The following is a 19,785-nucleotide window of genomic DNA, read 5'->3' as shown; positions in this document are numbered from 1 at the left end:
ATACAGCTTGGGCAGCCCTAGGTGGAGTGCATGCTAAAGGTGCAGATGAGAGTTGAACTTTGTGATCATAGGAAGATGTGAGCCACTCATCTCTTTGGACCCCCAAAAGAGAACTAATATACATCCCTGTGTGTGCAATTCCTAAAACAGGTGTAGGCACTCACGCAGAGACCATCTTGCCACTTATCACCGCTGCGGTAGACATGGCTGCGTAGATTGTGATGCGGGTCACAGTAGCTGCTCTGCTCCAAGGGTTATGGATCCTGGAACAAGTCTTCCCTTCTGCAAACCTTTGTGTATACTAAGGTTTCAGAGCTGAAGGCTGCCTGCATGCTCCAGTTTAAGCTAAACATGCAAGTGATCCTTCCTCTTGGCTGCCAGGATAGGGTCAGGTGAGATATTTAATTTAACTTCACTAGCAAAGTGGGGAAAAGGAATCATTACTCTTCAAGTCTGGCCACAACATGGCCACTGTTGATTGCTCATGTCAATTACTTCTGAAGAAGTGCCCTGTAGAGAAAAGAGGTTCTACTCATGGCGCAAACACAGAAGCAGGAAAGTCGTCTCCCACCTGTGATTGAGTGCAGAAAAGTTAAAGTCACCTGTTCTCTGCTGCTCTACTTTTCAAAACAAGCAATGGAGTATTTAGAAAAAATGAAAGTAGCAAGTTAAATAGAGGTCAAAAAATGTATTGCAAAAAGATCACATGCAAAAGAACAACATGCACTGAAGAGGGGGGAGAAGCACACAAGGGAGTCAGCTGTATAACACACACACTCATAGAGTACTTTAAAAAAAAAAAATCTAAGCTGCTGGTGCAAGCATTGATGGGTGCGGGGGGTGCAGTAAAACGGAGAAGTTGAAGGAGAAATATGTAAGGTAAAGAAATAGTACCTCAATTACAGCAGCGGACAAACATTAACTGATAGGAAGAAATGTGTACCCTGTTCAGGTGCCAGATTTGAAACAGGAAGTGATGCATGACGTGCGCTGGTCAATCAGAAGCCAGCAATGAAGAACAACAATGGAGCCAACAAATGGGAAGCAAAGGTGGCTTCAAGCCCTTTATGTAACATATACCCCTCGCAAGTACCGCACATGCGGTATGAATGCGACACCTAAAAAGACGGTAGGTAGGTCTAGCAGGACAAAATATTTAAATAAAATGACAAACTTGCATTGCCTTTTGCAAATTTGTCCATTACAATTTAAGTACCACTAATAGTAGAAATCGTTAAAGGATCACCAAATAAATATATAATGAGGCAACTCATCTCTTCTGTTGTACATAATGTACACTACTTCCAGGTTTACTTGCTCGTGAGATTTTAGAGCCACAAACTTTCTTATTTGGAGACTTTAATATACATCTGTAGAACAGGACCTTCATTATAGGACAAACTATGATTGAGGATCTCAGAGGTGTGAGCTTGGCACTAATGAATTAGGGATCTACGCATAAAGCTGGACACTTGCTAGATTCAATCTTTGCAAACAAACAATCACTGGAGACTACGCCTGCTATGTCATTAGTATCATTACACCGTGCCTTTTTCAATCTGGATGATAATGATCTGGCCAAGGCAGGGGATAGGGTTCAAAGATTGTTGAGGTCATTGCCACGGTTAGCTATCCCTAGATTGAACAGCCAATTAAGGAAATCATGGTCCAGAATATTAGGGCGTGGGTTGGAGCTGGATCAACCTATAATAGATACCTGGTTACGGGATGCATTGTTGCCAGCAAAAAACAGTTGCCAAGTCCTATGCAAGTCTCCAGCCCCTTGGTTTACAAAGGCACTGTGGGCAGAGAAATCAAGCTGTAAAAATCTGGAAAGAGCCAGGAGGATTGCGTATGATGAGGAGAGTAAACACATATATATATATATAGCCCTCAAAAAGCATCATGGACTCTATAGAGTAGCCCATACTTATTATTATCTGGATCACAGTAATGCAGCTCAAAGAAGTTCAAAAACTCTTTTTAAGTTGGTGAGCGAACTCTTCGATCCTAATAGGATCCTTCTCATACCAGTACGGTCCCAACTAGACTGTGATGGATTAGTCTGTTTCTTGATAAAAAAATAGTTGCAGATATCCAGATGGCATTAAACAAAGAAGGGGAAGATCATTCTTCATCATATAGTATCCCGGAAAATAAGGCTAGCTAAGACCTGATGGGTCGAGACCCTACGGGAGGAGGATGTAAACTAAGGTCATGAAATACGCTGAAATACGCTGGATCTGGCTGGATTCTTGTCAATATTGGCATCAATCAGCCTCACCCGAAGGTCCCACTCCGGTGACTAAGATAAGTCCCCTGGACGTGGATAATTTCCAGCTCCAGATGGGGCTTCTTAATTCCTCGTTAGAGCAGGGAAGGACTCCATAGGCATGGAAACATGCCATGGCCTGACCCCTCCTAAAGAAACCATATCTGGACCCTGACCAGTCTGTTTGCTTCCCATTATAGCCAAAATATTGGAGAAACTGGTCAATGCACAACTTTATATTTTGTAGAGTCAGAAGATGGCCTTCATCCGTCTCAGTCAGGATTTGGGAAAGGACACAGAACTTGGTCATCCCTGTTGAGAGTGATGGAACATCCTAGACCACTCCTAGATAGGGACAAGGTGGCAGCACTGATCTTAGTCAACCTCCATTCAGCCTTTGATACTGTTTCTCACACAATGCTTCTTGAAAGACTGAGTTAGGATTGGAGGGAACAGCTCTCTCCTGGATGACATCTTTCTTAAGGGATCGGTCATTTCAGGTGTTTTCAGCTACAGCCTTTTCCGAACGTCACTCCTTGATTAGAGGAGTTCCTCAAGGATCATCCCAAGTCTGACAGTATTTAATATCTTTGTGCCCCCATTAGTAGACTCGGTGAAAAGTTGTGTTCTCACTTTATTTTCATATGCAGAAAACACTCAAATCATCTTTTCATTGTCATCTGCACAGAGACACGGAGACCTTGAACTATGGACTGCGGTTGGTCGTGGAGTGGATGGACGACCAGTCGCTCAAGCTCAATGAAGAGAAAACAGAGAACCTTGTAGTAGGACAAAACCTTTTCCTGTAAATACTGGCCGGAAAATGTTGGCTCTCCTGGTGCCAGTATCAAAGCAAAGAGCCTGGGTATTTTGGTGGATGACAAGTTGTCCATGAAACCACAGGCGACAAAAACAGCTCCTTTGTATTTTGCCATCTTGAAATGGCTACAGAAAAAAATATATAGCAGCTACCAGTCTCTGCTCAGAGAACAGTGATTCAGGCACTCGTAATATCTAGGTCGGATTATGGCAATGTATGACATCTAGGAGCAGATAAAGCGGCTATCAAATTATTGCAAGTAGTCCAGAATTCAGCAGCAATGTTGCTTTTTAGGCTGTAAAAAATGCCTCATTATCTGGTCTCCTACTGAACTACACTGGTTAGCAATAGAAAGAAGAATTCAGTTCGAGACCCTGTGCTTTGTGCAGGAGGACAGAGCAGGGGTTGGTCCAAACTACCTACAAGAATTGGTGAAAGCTAACCAATCTTCCCGGATGCTATGCTCTAGTGAACGTTCTTTGTGCATTGTTTCTCAATAAAATGCACACACATTGGAGGGCGGTCCTTTGCATTTCAGGGTCCTAAATGATGGAAACGAGTTATCACGAGAAACTGTCCATCATTAACGCTCTTTCTTAAGCAGCTGTTCTGATATAGCGTGACTGGAATAAACATATCCTGATGTTGTAGCTTCGGGAGAGGGAATTGCATTAGCTACACATCAAAGAGCTATGCTCAATAAGTGAAACATTCTTTGAGGCATGCAATGAGTCTATCTGTGCACCCTTCAATTTTTGATTTGTTAGTCCTTCAATCAGTTTTTGTCTGCCTGCTTGTCTGTACTTGTGTTTAGAATTCCCTGTACCACTGTTTAACCCCTTCGATGCTCATGACGGAGCGGTTCCGTCATGAGCATCGGTCGAGCTGTGCTTATGATGGAACCGTTCCGTCATGACCACACCCATTTCCATTAGGGCCCAGCACTGGAGGGGATCATCTCAGCAGCCAAGGTGTTAAAAACAGTTGCATTAAAATGATTCAAACACACACAAAAGCTACATTTTAACTTGGTGAATATGGCATTATTATTATTAGTTGAATTCATTTAAGCAAGTGTGTCCCTTTGGAATCAAATTGAATTAAAGTGATTGGTCTATAAACTGACATCAGAAATGAGACCCCAGCTATCCGGGACCATGACAAAGGCTGCATGCAAAGCTGAGCTGACTTAACTTCTGACCTTGACAAACTAAGTATTGCTGGACATTTGTGGTGGAGGGGAGACAGGGCTTAGGCAGGGGCCACTAAGTAGCTTCGGGAGAAGCTGAGGCTATCCCCACTCATTTGAAAAGAAACACGTTCAGTACTGGTATCACACATCAGAGGCACCAAATCAAAGCTGAATGTTATTGAATTTGGAACAATAGACCTCACATAGAAATGTCCTACTCATTAACCCCTCTTCTTTTTCATTGTCTTAAGAATGTTTCATTTGCGAAAAAAAGTTTGGAGACTGAAGAACTATCCTTGTCTTTTGAGAGCTTTCTTCACAGAGATGGCAACCTCTACACATGCTTCACTCAAGACGGTGCTACTTTCTACTTTGACGACCAAAAAGTAAGAACATTTTTATTTTACTATACATACACAGTTATAATAAACTGCCCTTGAATTCACGCTGCCTAATGTTACATGACTTATCAAAAAGCCATTGGCCAACAAAGTATTAATGTATATGATACTCCTCATCTGGCATTTGTGGCACATTAATGGCATGAAGACTTAATTAGACAGAAACAAAATGAAAGATACACAATATTATTTTCTATTTGGAATAGCAGAGCAGATCAAACATTCATATTGTTTTATGTGTAAAACCTCAAACATGATTTGCAAGTATGCAATGTATGCTGTACCTGCGCAATTTCCTTGCACATTTACAGCTACTCCCTGAGGAAAATTTGCATTTGAGCAGTTTCTGGCACACATTCTAACATACACCTAATTTACTTGGAATGTGCTGAAATCCCCATCTTCCCTCCCCTTATTGCTATCTTGAAGTGCAGTTCAAGTTTTTAATTTCCACTACCAACTTGGGGACAGATATGCAATTGTAAGCATTTTTATGGACAGACTCTTTAGCCCTTTAGCTGTTCAAACGTTTCCACCCTCCATGCTTATGCATTTGTAACTTTTTTCCTGCAAAACATATCCAGTCCAAAATTGCGTCCTATTTCACAACATGATGGTGATTCTAAATGTAATCAGTACACAAAAGAGGGAAAGCCTCACAGCTGATGAACTCCCAACATTTTAAGAAGTCAAATTAACTAGTCTCAATATATATCAAAGTGGAAAGGGATCTACACCCCAGTGAATCGGTGCATCACATGGATATATTAGTAAGATTCTCACCCACTAGTACCACCACTGGCGTTCTTTATCATCGGATCCTCACCCACTGCACCTAGTGTGATTAGGTGGGCGCAATGCAGTTTGTAAGCGAAGCTCATACTAAAACCTAAGTGCAAGTTAAAAAACCCTTATATTCCCGATTATGCCCAGCGCATCAAGCCACTTTATGCTGTGATACAACTTACTTTTTCAAAAGCCTGCTGGTTACCGGAACATTCTGCTAATCTGCTATTTTACTTTCTTTGCAATCTGATATGCTTGAATCTATATACTTGTTAACACGTGACAACCACACTAACCTGGTGATACGAATCGTACCAGACTGTCACGATTCGCTCCCTGTGCTCTCGTGCCCACCACCAGGGGGCAGAATTGTGGGGCTTTCCAGTGTTCTAATATGCCTCCAGACAATCCCCTGTATGCATAACCTGACTTCCAGGCATTTAGACATCATTTAGGAATTGACATCCATTCCCAATCCATGCCGGGTTTTGTGAAAGCCAGCCTGCTTATACTTGAAGCCAGCCTACTCATACATGAAACTCCATTACCCAGAATTCCCTGCTCACTGCTTTGTCTCCACCCCTGCAGGCCAAGGATGGGTGGAGGAATTCAGTTCACCTGTGGCTGACTGCTGCTAGCCTGCTCACACCTGATGCATATGATTACTGTGAGCTCTTTTAAGCCCCAGCTCCCTTCAGGCAAAGGTTGGTCATTGTAGCTGTTTTACCAGTGAGACCCATCCTTGTTTCCAGTGCTCCTGAGTTTTTGCTATCCTTGTTCTTGACCTGTTGCTGTTTTCCTTGTTCCTTGTTCCTGAACCAGCACTGTCTGCAGTGCTACCCTGATCCCTGAGCCTTAATATTCCTTGTTCCTGAACTGCAGCAGTTTCCCCTCTCCTGAATTAGCACTGCTTGCAGTGCTCCCTTGTTTCCTGAGCTATAGCTATTCCTTGTACCTGAATAAGCACTGCCTGCAGTGCTCTTGTTTCCTGAGTTCCTGAGCTATAGTTATTCTGTGTTCCTGTTCCTGGGCTTCAGCTATTTTCTTGTTCCTGGTTTGCACTGCTTGCAGTGCTCTCTTGACTCCTTGACTCCTGAGCTGTAGCTATGTCCTGTTTCTTGAGCTAGCACTGCCTGTAGGGCTACCTTGTCTCCTGAGCTAAAGTAATTTCCCTGTTCCTGAACTAGCACTGCCTGCAGTGCTACCTTGACTCCTGAAGCTTAGGTAATTCCCTGTTCCTGAACCAGCACTGTCTGCAGTGCTGCCTTGACTCCTGAGCCTTAGCTCACCTCTTGTTCCTGCCCCAGCACTGCCTTCTATGCTATTTTGTTTTCTTGATTCCTTAACCTGCACAATTCTAGTATACCCTTGTAGCCTCCCCTTCTGTATATCCCTTTCTAGTCCCTGCCTTTCTTCCCATTTCCTTGGTTCCAGTTCTAGTTTTCTGTCTTTCTATTCTGCTGTCTTACTTCAGTTGCCTTATATGTTTGTTACCTGCTTTCTGCCAAGTGTGCCCTGTCATTTCCTTCCTTTCGTGTTAAGCACTCCTTGCTAGCTCCTTGTCTATTGTGCTTGTGTTTAGTTCTACCCCTTTGCTGTTACTGCCTTGCGCGTTCCTGTTTGATCGCCAGGATCCGTGGGCTCAGCTGACTACCTAGGTGGTGTTTCTTGTTCACTGTGAGTTTTGTCTTTGAGTTACTGTTAGACCTGGCATCCTTGGCGTGATTACCCCTATCTTTTTGCCTCTACCTCCTGTGTTTTTGATGCTGTGCTGGATTTCGTTTTTGCTGGTTTAGATGCTTTGGACACTCTGCCGCTGCTGATCAGTGCCAGAGTGTAAGTGCTCCCTATGTAAAGTGTTATCATGATTAGATGTACATGTTTGGCATATTTGTATCACCACAAAGTCCCTAGTAAAGTGCACTGGGTGTGCCAGGGCTGGTGATGACAAATGCTACTAGTGGTACTGATTGTGCCACCCACAGGAGTAGCCCTAAAATGGTGTCTCAGGCCTGCCACTGCAGTGCCTTTAGGCAGTTTAGAAACTGCCATGTCCTCCTGGTCAGTTGCCCCACTGACCAGGCCTAACCCTTCCCTTTTTGTGCACATCAGTCACCCCTATGGAAGGCCCAAGGTACCCCCCTGGGCAGGGTGCAGTGTATGTGAAAGGTAGAGCATGTACTAGTGCAGGTGACATGCTCTGGTAGTGAATTACAGCCATTTTCGTTTTTCACTATTGTAAGGCTATCTTGCTCCATAGGTTAACATGGGGGATGCTGGCTACAGTGGTTAACAGCATTTCTTCCCATAGGAACAAGGTAGGACATAAGTATCTAGTATCCCTGAACTCAGAATTTAATAACACATCTTTTAGGAAAGGTGTTTTTTAAATCCTGTGTTTGAGAACAGCACTTTTAGAAAGTTGCTGTTCTCTTGTCTGACCCTTCTGTGTGCCTGGGCCTGTTTGTGTATTGACTGTCTGGTTTGTGAGTGACAGGGGCTGGGGATTCCCCAGGAGGCTGGATGAGTCAGCCGTAGGCTGAATGAATGCAATTGCAACCTGAGTGGTGGGAGGAGTTAGCACCGGGGCCTGAATAGGGCTGTGCCTGCCTGCCACAATGCTGGCTCCACCTCCTGCTGGGCGGCTGAGGACCCTGCCCCTCACTCTGAAAGGAAAGATGCAGCCAGCAAAACAAAGTGCTCAGGATCCTCCCAGAACTGGTTCAGACCGGGCTCAGGGCCCACATGCACAGAGAGAACAAAGACTTTAGGGGTATAAGTACAGGACCCCTGACAACAGAAAATTAGATCATCCTGGAATCAAGAAGGAACCTCTGCCAAGGAGAAAACTGAAACTGAAGAAGGAAGACTGTCCTGCTGTTGCTCTGCTGGACTGACCTGCTGTTGCTTTGCTGCCAAGGAGAGGGGAAGGACTTTGCTGTGTGTTGTGCCCCCTGTCTTGAAGGAATCTCCAAGGGCCTGAGAAGAGCTGGCTCCCTGTTCTGAAGTACCAGGAACAAAAGGACTTCACCCCAACTTCCCTGAACTCTGCTGAGAGAGTTCTGTCCTTCCTAGAGTGCTTGATCCAGTTGTGGAGCCTCTGGAAGTTGTACCTGTGCTGGGAAGCTTGAAACTAAGCTTGAGAGACTTTTGCAATTGAAAAGTGTTGCATCGCTCGCTTGCGGAGTGCATCCCCGACAGTGCAAGAAGTTTCCCGCCGCTACGAAGGTCGAGATCGTCGCAGCGCCTGACGCCGCTGCCAGAGCCGTCGCATCCTTCGTTTGCGGGACGCACCAGACCGGTGCAGGAAAGCCGAACATCGCTGCGAGTGTCGTCGCAGAGCCTGTCGTCGCTGGGTGAGATCGCCGCACCGCTTGCTTGCGGACCGCATCACGTCGCTGCGATCACCGTCGCAGAACCATCGCATCGAGGAGCTGCGAGAGAGAGGATCACCGCTGGACCGCGCATCATCGCCCCGGAGATCGTCGCAGCACCTACAAGATCGTCGCATCGTGCCTTTGCGAGAACAAACTTCCTACGGAACCTACGCACCGGAATCCATACAAGTGGACTTCCTCCCCATACAGACCGGATTCGTCGCAACACGCCCGCTGCTGCAGCGGGGCTGTCGCATCGCCTCCCCAGGGTCTCAGGAGCAATGCATCGCTTGTTTTCCACCGCACCAGCTTCTGCTTTTGGAACTTTGTTGCAACTAAAAGGTACTGTGAGTAAACGTGACGCAACTGTGAACTTTTCACGCATCTGTGGATTATTTTATCGCAACTTAAAGAACTTTGATTACAACCTTAAGAACTCTTTTGAAACCATATTCTTGAACTGTGTATGTTGGATTTTTGTCGTTTTGTCTCATGTAGTTTAGAATAAATATCTTTATTTTCCTAAACTGTTGTGGAATCAGTTTGTGGTGTTTTCACTGTGTTACTGTGAGTGTTGGTACAAATACTTTACGCATTGCCTCTGGTTAGCCTAGACTTCTCAGGCCAAGCTACCAAGAGGGTAAGCAGGGGTTATCTCAGAGGGTTATCTCCTTGCCCTGACTAGAAGCAAGGGTCCCTATTTGGACAGTGGTACCTATCTCTGCCAACTAGAGACCCCCAGTTCTAACAGTTACATTTATAACATCACTATAGGTATAAGCTCCACAGACCCTGCCTTTGCATGCATATCCTACATGTGGGTATTTGCAGTCAGTATCTGTAACAGCAATTGCGGGTAAGAAACCTACTGAGCTTCAGTCTTACCATGTGGAGCTCCTGAGTGCTTTACCCCACACCCCCCTTTTTTGTTAATGCTGTATTATATATATGTCTTGCACGTCCGTCCTGGGTGTAGTTAGTCTGAATGCTAAATTGCCTTGTGAGTGCCCTTCCTTTCTGAGTCTTACCCCTCTTGTAACTTGTACAGGCTTCCCCTTTGGATCCCTTTTTCTCCTCTGACTCCCTGTGTGATCCTGGGCAGCACTGTACTCCTCCTTTCTGTGTACGTCTTCTACCCAGTTCCCAGTCCTTGTGCAAGTCCCTGACTATGTTCCCCACATAGTCCCGGACAGTCCCTGACACAGGCGCAGTGGGTTTGACTTACTTGACGTACAATGAAGGGGACACAGTGGCAATCGCATACAAATCACATTTGTACACTTCGCCCGAAATGAGGTTTTCAACTGTCGAGAAAGTTTTGACAGCTGTCCAAATGGCAGTTCTGAAGGAACACACTTTGGCACAGGGAAAATGCATTTTGGTGGTTACACCATATCCTGCTTTAGAGGCAGTTACGACGGAAAGTGTGCCAAACTCAAAAGCTTTACATCCCTGCTGGATACAATGGGCTACTTCTTTGTCATCCCCAGATGTCACTTTTAGCTTTTACGCTTCTCTTCAGACACAGGAGTTCTTGCAGTATGAATATGTTCATCCACCTCCATTGTCTTTGCTTCCTTTGGAAGACTATGCATGTATTATTTACACCAATGGTTCGGCTCAACTGGCCGTGGTTTCTAAACATGCTTACTAGGCAGCATGTTCTATAGTTGCAGGTACAATGGTGAATGGAGAATTCAAATCTTCCATAGTGCACACTCAGGCACTGGGAGACTGTACTGCATAATTAGCTGAGCTACGTGCCTTAGTTCTTGCTCTTGAGTTTGCTGATCCAAACGTTTCGACTCCTACTGTCTGCGATTCTTATTTATGTGTTCAGTCTTTCAATGACAACTTATTCTTCTGGTCTCAAAATGATTATCGGTACTCTAAAGGCAGCACAATTAAGCATAAAACGCTTTGGGCTCGAGTGGCAGATCTTAAACAACGTTTGCCACTCACACATGTTATACATACTCTTGGCCACCAGCGTGTGGGGGCACACGCTGTTGGGAATAGTTTGGCTGATGAAGCAGCCAAATCTACAGTAGCCACATGTTCCGTAGCAGCCGTTACTAGATCCATGACAAAGATTGATAATGTCATTTTGGCAGCTCATCAATGGTCACTACTTGCTTGAACGTTTAGCTGCAAACTTTATTGATGGAATTCTGGCCCCACATTCGTCTTCACACATCATGAAGTGTGACCAGACTCTTGTTAACATTTCAGCATTCCCTGGTCTTGATTGTATTGTTTGGGATGAAGTGGGTTTCCAAATTCATGGTCCTACAGAGCTGATTAACGTGCTGTATGTGTTTAGATTCTCTATGGGTGATGTGGTTACACAAGACATTCATTCAAATGATTGGGATGTGCATGTGATTCAAGTTTTGTTTTCAGATTTAAAATATTATGCTGCTTTTGATGCTGAAGACTTGTATATGAATTCTGCTAATTACGCTGACCTCTTCTGTTATCAACATTATAGCCATCACTTCATACACAAGACTAGTGCATTATGCCCTGTCGTAAATTACACTCAATAGGAGCATTGCCCCATGCCAATAAAGGGCAGCTCGTGAACATTAAAGAAAAAGTTGACCTACTTTACAGAATTTAGTCCATCCAAATCCTGAATCTTTCTATTTCAAAATGAATAGCACTTCGTCTCAGAATCTCATGTTGACACATAGTAAATTCATATATTCTTCGTCCTTTCGCCATAATAAGGCAATAAAGGCAATAAAGGGTTATGACCATTGGAAGGAAGCCATTGATCTGAAGTTAATTTGGGGCTCTATAGAATGTCAGGTGCAGGGCTCCGAGGCCCTTCATCGTGCATGCCTCATTCCCACTCAAATTCTATTCTTAAATAATACCATTTAACAAACCACATGTTTTTGTTTGGCAACTACTAAACAAATGTATGCCCTAGAAATTCCGACCTTAGCAGAATATAATAATTAGCTCTTACAAACAAATTATACCATAGAAGATTTACAGAGTTTATTGAAAAATAATTCATTTAATGCTTCTGCAATGGATCCCATGGGTTGGTTAGTCTGGCCTAATAGTTCAAATGCTTGCCAACTCCGTTTTCTTAACTCTAGTTTAGGTTATAAACATTCAAGCCCCTACCCTAGATTTTCTGGTTCTCATACTGTAATGACCTACTCTGTCGGTAAACTGTGTCAACAATGGTTACAGCACTCGACATTGTTGTCTGTTAAACAACATTTATCCTTACTATCAAATAATAATAATTTGCCCATCTTTGTCCTGGGAACGAGAGCTCCTAGAACGGACAGAAGGATACATGCTGCTTACAATGAAATTTGGAAACTATCTCAAATTGAAGCAGCATTACGTTTGCGGGAGATAGACCAGGCAAACTTGGAAAAAGTTTTAGCTGTTGTCGACAACAGCATTAATACACTGTCTTCCCACATTTATACATTAGATAATATTGTTTCCTCTGTTATTGACATTGTACAAGATGATGTTTCACTGTTATATCCTGATCAAAATCAATTTAGTCAAAATCAATTGCGCTCAGTAATGCAATTTCCTCAGCTTTGCAAATGTTGAAAATGGGGAAAGTGCCATGGGATTTTTTTGAATGCCAGCTCTTTATTTGCCCCGTTTAATTTGACAGACAAACAGCAATTTATGCCCACGAAAGATGCCACTTATACTCTATTCCACATTGAAAAAATAGACCCTTTACCATTTTCTGTAGCGCAACCGAATTGGTTAATCCATGGGGTTCTAAATTTACTGTTTTTATTGTTTCAACTAGCAGCCCGTCCCAACCTTGTCTGGGAGCAATCAGGCTTCAGGGCACCCGCCCGCCCCGACGTTGTCCGTGGGTCCCCCGGATCCTTCCTTCATATATTGCAGTATTATACCTCTATGTTTCCTTTGTATGCTTTCGTAATCTGCACACGTCACTTTTTCCTCATGTAATTCACCGTTTGCTAGCTCTTGTATTTTGTTGGCTCACGATTCTCACTTTTGTAATGCACTCACTTTTGTAATGTCCGTGGGTCCCCCGGAGCCTTCCTTCATATATTGCAGTATTATACCTCTGTTTCCTTTGTACGCGTTTGTAACCTGCACACGTCACTTTTTCCTCATGTAATGCACCGTTTGCTACCTCTTGTATTTTGTTGGCTCACGATTCTCACTTTTGTAATGCACTCACTTTTGTAATGCATGGTTTGCTACCTCTTTTGCTTCATTTAATGCTCACCGCTCCTCCCCGCCTGTATTTCACCTACGCTCACCGCTCCTCCCTGCCTGTGGCTTATGTATTTCACCTACCTCATCCGCCGCTTACCGCTCCTCCCCACCTGTCCGCCGCTCCTCCTCCTCCTCACCGTGCTCCTCCCTGCCACTTTTTCCTCATGTAATGCACCGTTTGTTAGCTCTTGTATGTTGTTGGCTCACGATTCTCACTTTTGTAATGCACTCACTTTTGCCGTTTGCTACCTCTTTTGCTTAACTTAATGCTCACCGCTCCTCCCCGCCTGTATTTGACCTACGCTCACCGCTCCTCCCCGCCTGTATTTGACCTACGCTCACCGCTCCTCCCGTCTGTATTTAACCTACGCTCACCGCTCCTCCCCGGCTGTAGCTTTTGTATTTCACCTACCTCATCCGCCGCTTACCGCTCCTCCCTGCCTGTCAGCCGCTCCTCCCCGGGCTCATGTCCGCCGCTCCTCCTCGCGTACGCCGCTCCTCCCTGGCTCCTGATGTCAGCACGCACGTCGCGGCCGGCCGGCGCTACTTCCAAGGGACTACTTTTTTTTTTTAGGTAAATATTTTAAATAACGTATATTTTTTTTTTATTTTATATAGCTAGGCTGTGGGGTTTTAGGTTTAAACCTATAATAACTGATAAAACCCCACTGGAAGAAAAATAGCCCTCACCGGTTAAAACATATAAACACTGAAAAAACACCTGGACAACCACAAACTAAATGCCATTCATGTAACTTTGTTATACAAGCTAGCAGTAAGAAAGACTGGCTAACATTATTCTGCTTGAGTTTTGTTCTTTAGGGATGCCACTAAAATATTGTTTCTTCTTCCTTTCACTTTTTTCAGTTTTGTGGCCTTTGGTCTAAAGATGCAGGGTTTAGTTTCATGTTTTAGGTCTAGTTTAATTATTTTATAAACTATAGAGAATCAGGACATATCAAACTCATGTTTGATATTTTGGCTGCATTTGATTCTTTCACTGATAGGTAAAATGGCTGGTTTCACAAAAATCTTTCCTAATATGTGTCATCACATTTACACACTGAGAATGGGTAAAAACCCTTAATACACCAGACCATAGTTTCTAGTGGGTCAGTATTGATAGTAGGTAAATTGCCAACACCTCAAACTTTAAATATTCAATGCAAGGTATAGTGACAGGCATATATATATATCACCAAGCATCTGGGATAGTGGTGAAAACATGACACCAGACTTTTGGAAAACATGGAACGCAGTGTCACTTGTAATGCTCTGCAAAAAAAGGTTCTTTCCAAGTTCAGCAAAGATTGGAGTGATATTGTTTGTATTTGCAGTGATTCAGCTACGTGAAGTGATTCCCTGTAGGAGATCCTTGCCACTTGTTAGATGGTATGCTGTAAGCATCTTTACAATCTTCAGAGTTAATGAGGGTTGCTATTGCCTTTTTAGTCCATTCTGGTGCACTGTTTTCTTATGCACAGGAACTTAAACACAAATATTTATCATTTTGTGCTTTATGTGGCATCAAAGAAAGAGTCATACCAACTGTGTCCCTTAGCTGAAGGTTCTCAGCACAAGGGGCTATGAATGCTGAGAGGGCCTTTTCACAGAAGTTTACATGAGAAGGAAAGAGCGAGCGCACATGACCCCAAGGCTCACTGAAGAAGTATTGTATGGTGTACTACAATAAGATTAATTTGCAAAAATCTATTTGGACCTCATATAAACTATAAGTACACTGTCTATATACCATGTTCTTTCAGTGCAGAAAGCAAGCAATAATAAAAGCAAAACGTTCCATAAACACTGGAAAAACACTTTTTCTGTTGTTTTTAGTGGCGCGAAAATGTGTAACCACTGAGAACAACTGTTTTTTAAGATATTCAAAAAACTGAAAAACCCCACCAGAATTTACCAAAAATAGAAACTGAAAACAGGAAAGCCTATATATAGCCTATGTCCATCTACAGACCCTGCCAATTACAACGATGTATTGGGTGTTTGGATTGGCGCTGTGGCTCCCGAGTTTACCCGCCTCAAAGGTTCAAAGTTCTTCCTTTGTAATAGTAGTATAGATTTGCATCCTGTATGAAACATTACCCTGTTGGCCGTTTTCAACCTCTTGGAGGTGCTTTTTACATGAACTGTGGTTCATGCTTTCACTTATTGATGTGGGACATTTCCTAGTCTGAAAAAAAATATGCACAGAGCCTGTAACCTTTCAGCTCTGAATTTTGCATGTGTTTTAAAAGGTAAACCAACTCCAGCAATAATTCCCACGTTCACACTGCTTACTAACGGTAGCTATCTTATTTTAAATAACTAAAAATGCGGCGGCTTTCAAGCTGGCATTACTTACATTGTAACAGTTCCCCAGCGCGTAATTTTCTGCAGTAATGTGCTTTTCTCACCCCGCATGGGCCGCTGGATAGTCCACTGTGGATTTCAATTCCTACTTTGAAGGCAGATTTCAACAAGCTGAGCAGATTAAAGGCGCTTCTAACACAACAAGAAGTTGCATTGACTTTCGCAGGTGAAACTTTCCCGGTCCAGGTGCGAATGCGTCTTCTGAGATTCAAACACTTTTAAACACAAACCTCCCAAAACAATTTGGGGAGTAGATTCATCGTATTTTTCATGCGTCACATCCACAAGGCCTGGCTAATTTTTTTAAACATGTGTTCTGGCCTTGTGACTTAATTTCAGACAATATTTGGTGTGATACCTGCATTCGGTCATTCTATCTTTTCCAGCCTCTTTGGCGGTTTACCGATACTATTGACATTTGCAGCGGGTGTCCTGCTTCTGTTGTGCCTGCTTCGCAATGGCTGCTCCTCTTGTGGTACCGCGCAGGCCAGGCTGGCTGCAACTGCTCTATGACCGGATGCATAAATACTTCGGTACACTGCCTCTTGCGACTCTCAGTGTGTCCTATGGATTATCGTTTCGTTTTGCATACTTTACTTGCATGCAACCTGTATTTTTGTGCCGCCGCTGTGATTTCACGTGGGCTTTGGAGTTATATCTCACCAGTACCTCATGTCCAGTTCTGGATTTCGACCGGCTAATGGGCCCATTAGTGGCTCATGAGCAGGATTGCAATAGGATTGGGTTTATGGCGTGTGCTGCTGCACTTGGCATTTTGGCAAAATGGGATATCTGTGAGGCTTCACAGAATATCCTACTGCAGAGCTACATTGAATACCACGCAAGTTATCCGTCAATGTTAATGGAGGCACCAGACTATGAACAACATTCATGTTCCTTCGACCTATTGAATTGGTTGGCATCTCACTTTTCCATTGACCAAAGTGATGTCCTTCTGTAGGGTATTTCATTCTTTTGCACTTACACCTTGATGGATTAATCAGGTACATTTTGCCTGTAGACATCGGTTGGTCTTCCGGATGCCTTGCTTTCAACGTTTTTCTGCTATCACTCCCTCTTCTCTTTCTCGTCTTTTGATTACCTTCCAGGATTTGTTTTTTTACACAAACTTTTGTTTTTGCATTTTCCAAATTTAATGGATATGCTTATTTCATATCTGCTCAGACCTTTTGAACTGTGCTTTCTGTATGATGTACATATGATGGCCATATCAGGGGGAGGGTGTAGTAAGGCTTATAGGTCCATTGTCGACAATTGCTAAATTAGCATGAGCTTCGCTGCCATGAACCTGGTTTTGCGCACGACACTGCAGGCATCTATTTCACAATACTTATTTGTGCCCCTTTTACACATGAGAACTGTCTGCTTTGCAGGTTCTTTGCTGTGCTCTGAGGTTTAATCTGAACACGATGTTCAAGGTAAAAGAACAATGGCCCTTGTTATTTTGTTCTGATCTGTCCCTCGCACATAGACATAAAAGGCTTCACACAGCTGCACCTCTGGAAATCGTGTACTTTAATATTGCAAACACAAGCTGTTTTCACACAGACGACGAGACACCTATTCAGAGAGAAGACCTGTGTTTGTCCTGCGATGTGAACATTGCATCTAGTCCGTGAGGTATGGGGTCTGCTGACAAAGCCCAGAGGTCTTCTGTTTTATAATAAACTATTTCTCGTCACGGGGAGGATGGTTAGGCCGTTCCGTCCTTTTCCATTGTTTTCTATAACATGACTTCCCCGTTTGTAGTCTATGGAATTGTAACAATGCTGACTATATTGTGTTTATGCCTTTTGCTGCTAGTATTGGCACATGTACTGCACCATAGAGCTCGTTAGTTGAAATAAACATTTTAAACTATACTGCATCTCTGATTACTCACATTGTGGACAAGTATGAGTGGCTGAACGAAAAAGAGCGTTTGGCTCCCGCGATTTCCAAGATAGGGTTACGTGTTCTAGGTTGTCTAATCATTAGTAGCTTTGCTGTAGACGGAAAATGAATGAGACTCTATAGGTAGTTGGTAAGGAAATTTGGGTACGGATGTGGTAGGTTGGTACACCACCTATTCACTGAGGTCTTGGTTACCTGTGCATAGTTCTGTGTATGTGCAGAAGCCCCACAAATATGAGTGTGTAAGCCTAGGGGAGAGCTCCACCGGACATTCCAGTACTTATGCCAATACCTTTCCAATTGGTGGCCAGTAGTTTGCTATCACTGAGCAGGACGAAGCCATTTGATGAAAGTCTGCATCTGGGGTGCACGTCGTGCACAGTCCGATGTGTTCCATTGGCCCGCTTTCCACAAATGTTTGGGGCTGAGGTATGTAACATCTAGGTAGCGGAGTTGGATAAGCCGCGTACGGAATGAGATGTCAAGTACCCAAGGGGGCCATTCGAGCATCCCTTCTGTCTGGCTCATCTAGTGAGTCCACCCAGGCTTACCGTTTGTGTTTGAGAGCAGTGACAAATTTATCAGAGCAATTCATTATTAATGATTTAAGTATTTGCGAAATCCCTCCTTACCCAGAGCACCCTGGAGCAATTTGGTTTCAAGCGGGTTTCTATTTGGATGGGTCTGCAAGATCCTTTTTGTGGGAGGGAAGTGCGTACCTCAGTTGCAGGTATTTATGAAACTGTGTGGTTGAAAGCAAGAACTGGGTTTGTAATTCTTGGAAGGATTTAATGGATGACCCTTGCCATACTTCTCCCAGGTGGATAATTACTATCTTGTCTCATCAATGGAATCTCTCTAAGCGTGTACTTGGACAAGTCATTGCCCCTCTCCACAGTGGGATCGGTTGGGGGATTAGTTTCTCAAAACAGAGTTGTTTTAACAGAATATAGAGATCACCACTCTGGTGGGCTCATGGATGTAGCGGCGGAGAAGGCCCCCATATATCACGAAAAGTATTTTTCGAGGCCCAAAACAGAATGCTCCATTCTGTAGGCTAGGTCTCCCCATCCCCATTGATGACTAATAAGTTATTAGTCATCGATGATTGGTTGAGTTGGTTAAGTAGAGGATGACTAATAAGTCATTAGTCATCAATGATTGGTTGAGTGGAGCTCCACTAGTAGACACAAATATTCGCCATCCCAATGCCTCCTTCGTGCATCGATTGGCTGTAATTGTCCCAAGCGATACAGGGTGGCCGACCCACCAGAGAAAGGCTCAGATCGAGGCTATGAGGTCACAAAGCCAGGGTGCAGGGATATGTAGTGGGAACATTCTGAAAGACACTTTGGCAAGATGATTATCTTAAATCGAGCAACTTTGCCAAGAATCTGAAGTGATAGGTTTGCCCAGGAATTGAAGTCTTGTTTCATTTTGGACAGACGTTGGGGGAGATTGAGGAACCAGGTCAGGGTGGGTTGCACTGGGACATGTACGCCAAGGTAAATAAAGCTGAGATGTTTCATCAGGATCTGTGTGCCAATTAGTAGCCTCTGAAGCTCTCATGTGTGGGCTCAGGAGAGACTTTGCCCAGTTAGTGTGAAGTCCCGACACCTCTCCATAAAGGGAGAGGATGCGCATCACCAACGAGTTCCTTAAGTAAAAGAGAACATCATTGGAATATAGTCCTATTCTGTCATCCTCCACCCCTTCCATTACTAGCCCTGCACCTTTGCAAAACATCTGATGAGTCAAGCGAGTGGCTCAGTCATTAGGGCAAAGAGCAAGGGCAATAGAGGACATCCCTGCATGGCTCCTCTGTTGCTGGGGAAGGGTTAGGAGAGCGTCCCATTAAGAGGTACCTGTGCAGAGCGTGAAGAATATAGTAATTTTACATACTGGGTAAAACTCGGTTCAAAACTCATGCATTTCAGTACCTGAGTCAAGAATGCCCAAACAACTGAGTCGAAGGCCTTCTTGAAGTCTATAAGCAGGAGCATGTGTGACTTCTGGAATCTAAGCACGTCAGGCCAGTGCCATATGTAAGCATCTAATACAGTGCCTTGTGCTTCAGCACAGCAAAAAGCAGCACTGATCGGAGTGAACTAGGTCTGCATTGACTCAGAGGAGTATGCAGGCAAAACCCTTGGCAAATAATTAAAATTCAATATTGATGAGTGAAATGGACCTGTAGAAGCACAGGGTTCAGGGGGTTCTGGGGATATCCTGGTTTATGTAGGACCTCGATAGTGGTGATGTCCAGTTCTGTTGGAAATGTCCATGTGGCCTCTGCCTCTAAACCATCCCGTCAACTCCGTAGTCTCCACCTCCTTCTTCACTCTGAAGAAGATCAAGAAGCTTCTTCCTTACCTTCCCACCTCAGCTGGAAAAACTCTGATCAGCAC

The 19,785-nt window shown here is 43.9% G+C and overlaps 1 protein-coding gene across 1 annotated transcript in view; it reads left to right on the top strand.

The window, feature by feature from the left end:
- The first annotated feature begins 1,024 nt into the window (after window positions 1-1,024).
- LOC147659411 (uncharacterized) overlaps window positions 1,025-19,785 on the top strand; it is a 186,541-nt gene continuing 167,780 nt past the window's right edge. Inside the window, exons 1-3 of the mRNA XM_086951763.1 lie at window positions 1,025-1,129; window positions 2,923-3,057; window positions 4,536-4,670. Coding sequence (XP_086807889.1) covers window positions 1,025-1,129; window positions 2,923-3,057; window positions 4,536-4,670 — 375 coding nt within the window. The remainder of the gene's footprint in view (window positions 1,130-2,922; window positions 3,058-4,535; window positions 4,671-19,785) is intronic.

The sequence above is a fragment of the Lissotriton vulgaris genome, unplaced genomic scaffold (genome assembly GCF_964263255.1).
Source record: "Lissotriton vulgaris unplaced genomic scaffold, aLisVul1.2 SCAFFOLD_3625, whole genome shotgun sequence".
Classification (NCBI taxonomy): Eukaryota; Metazoa; Chordata; class Amphibia; order Caudata; family Salamandridae; genus Lissotriton; species Lissotriton vulgaris.
This window is presented reverse-complemented; position numbering and strand designations above follow the sequence as displayed.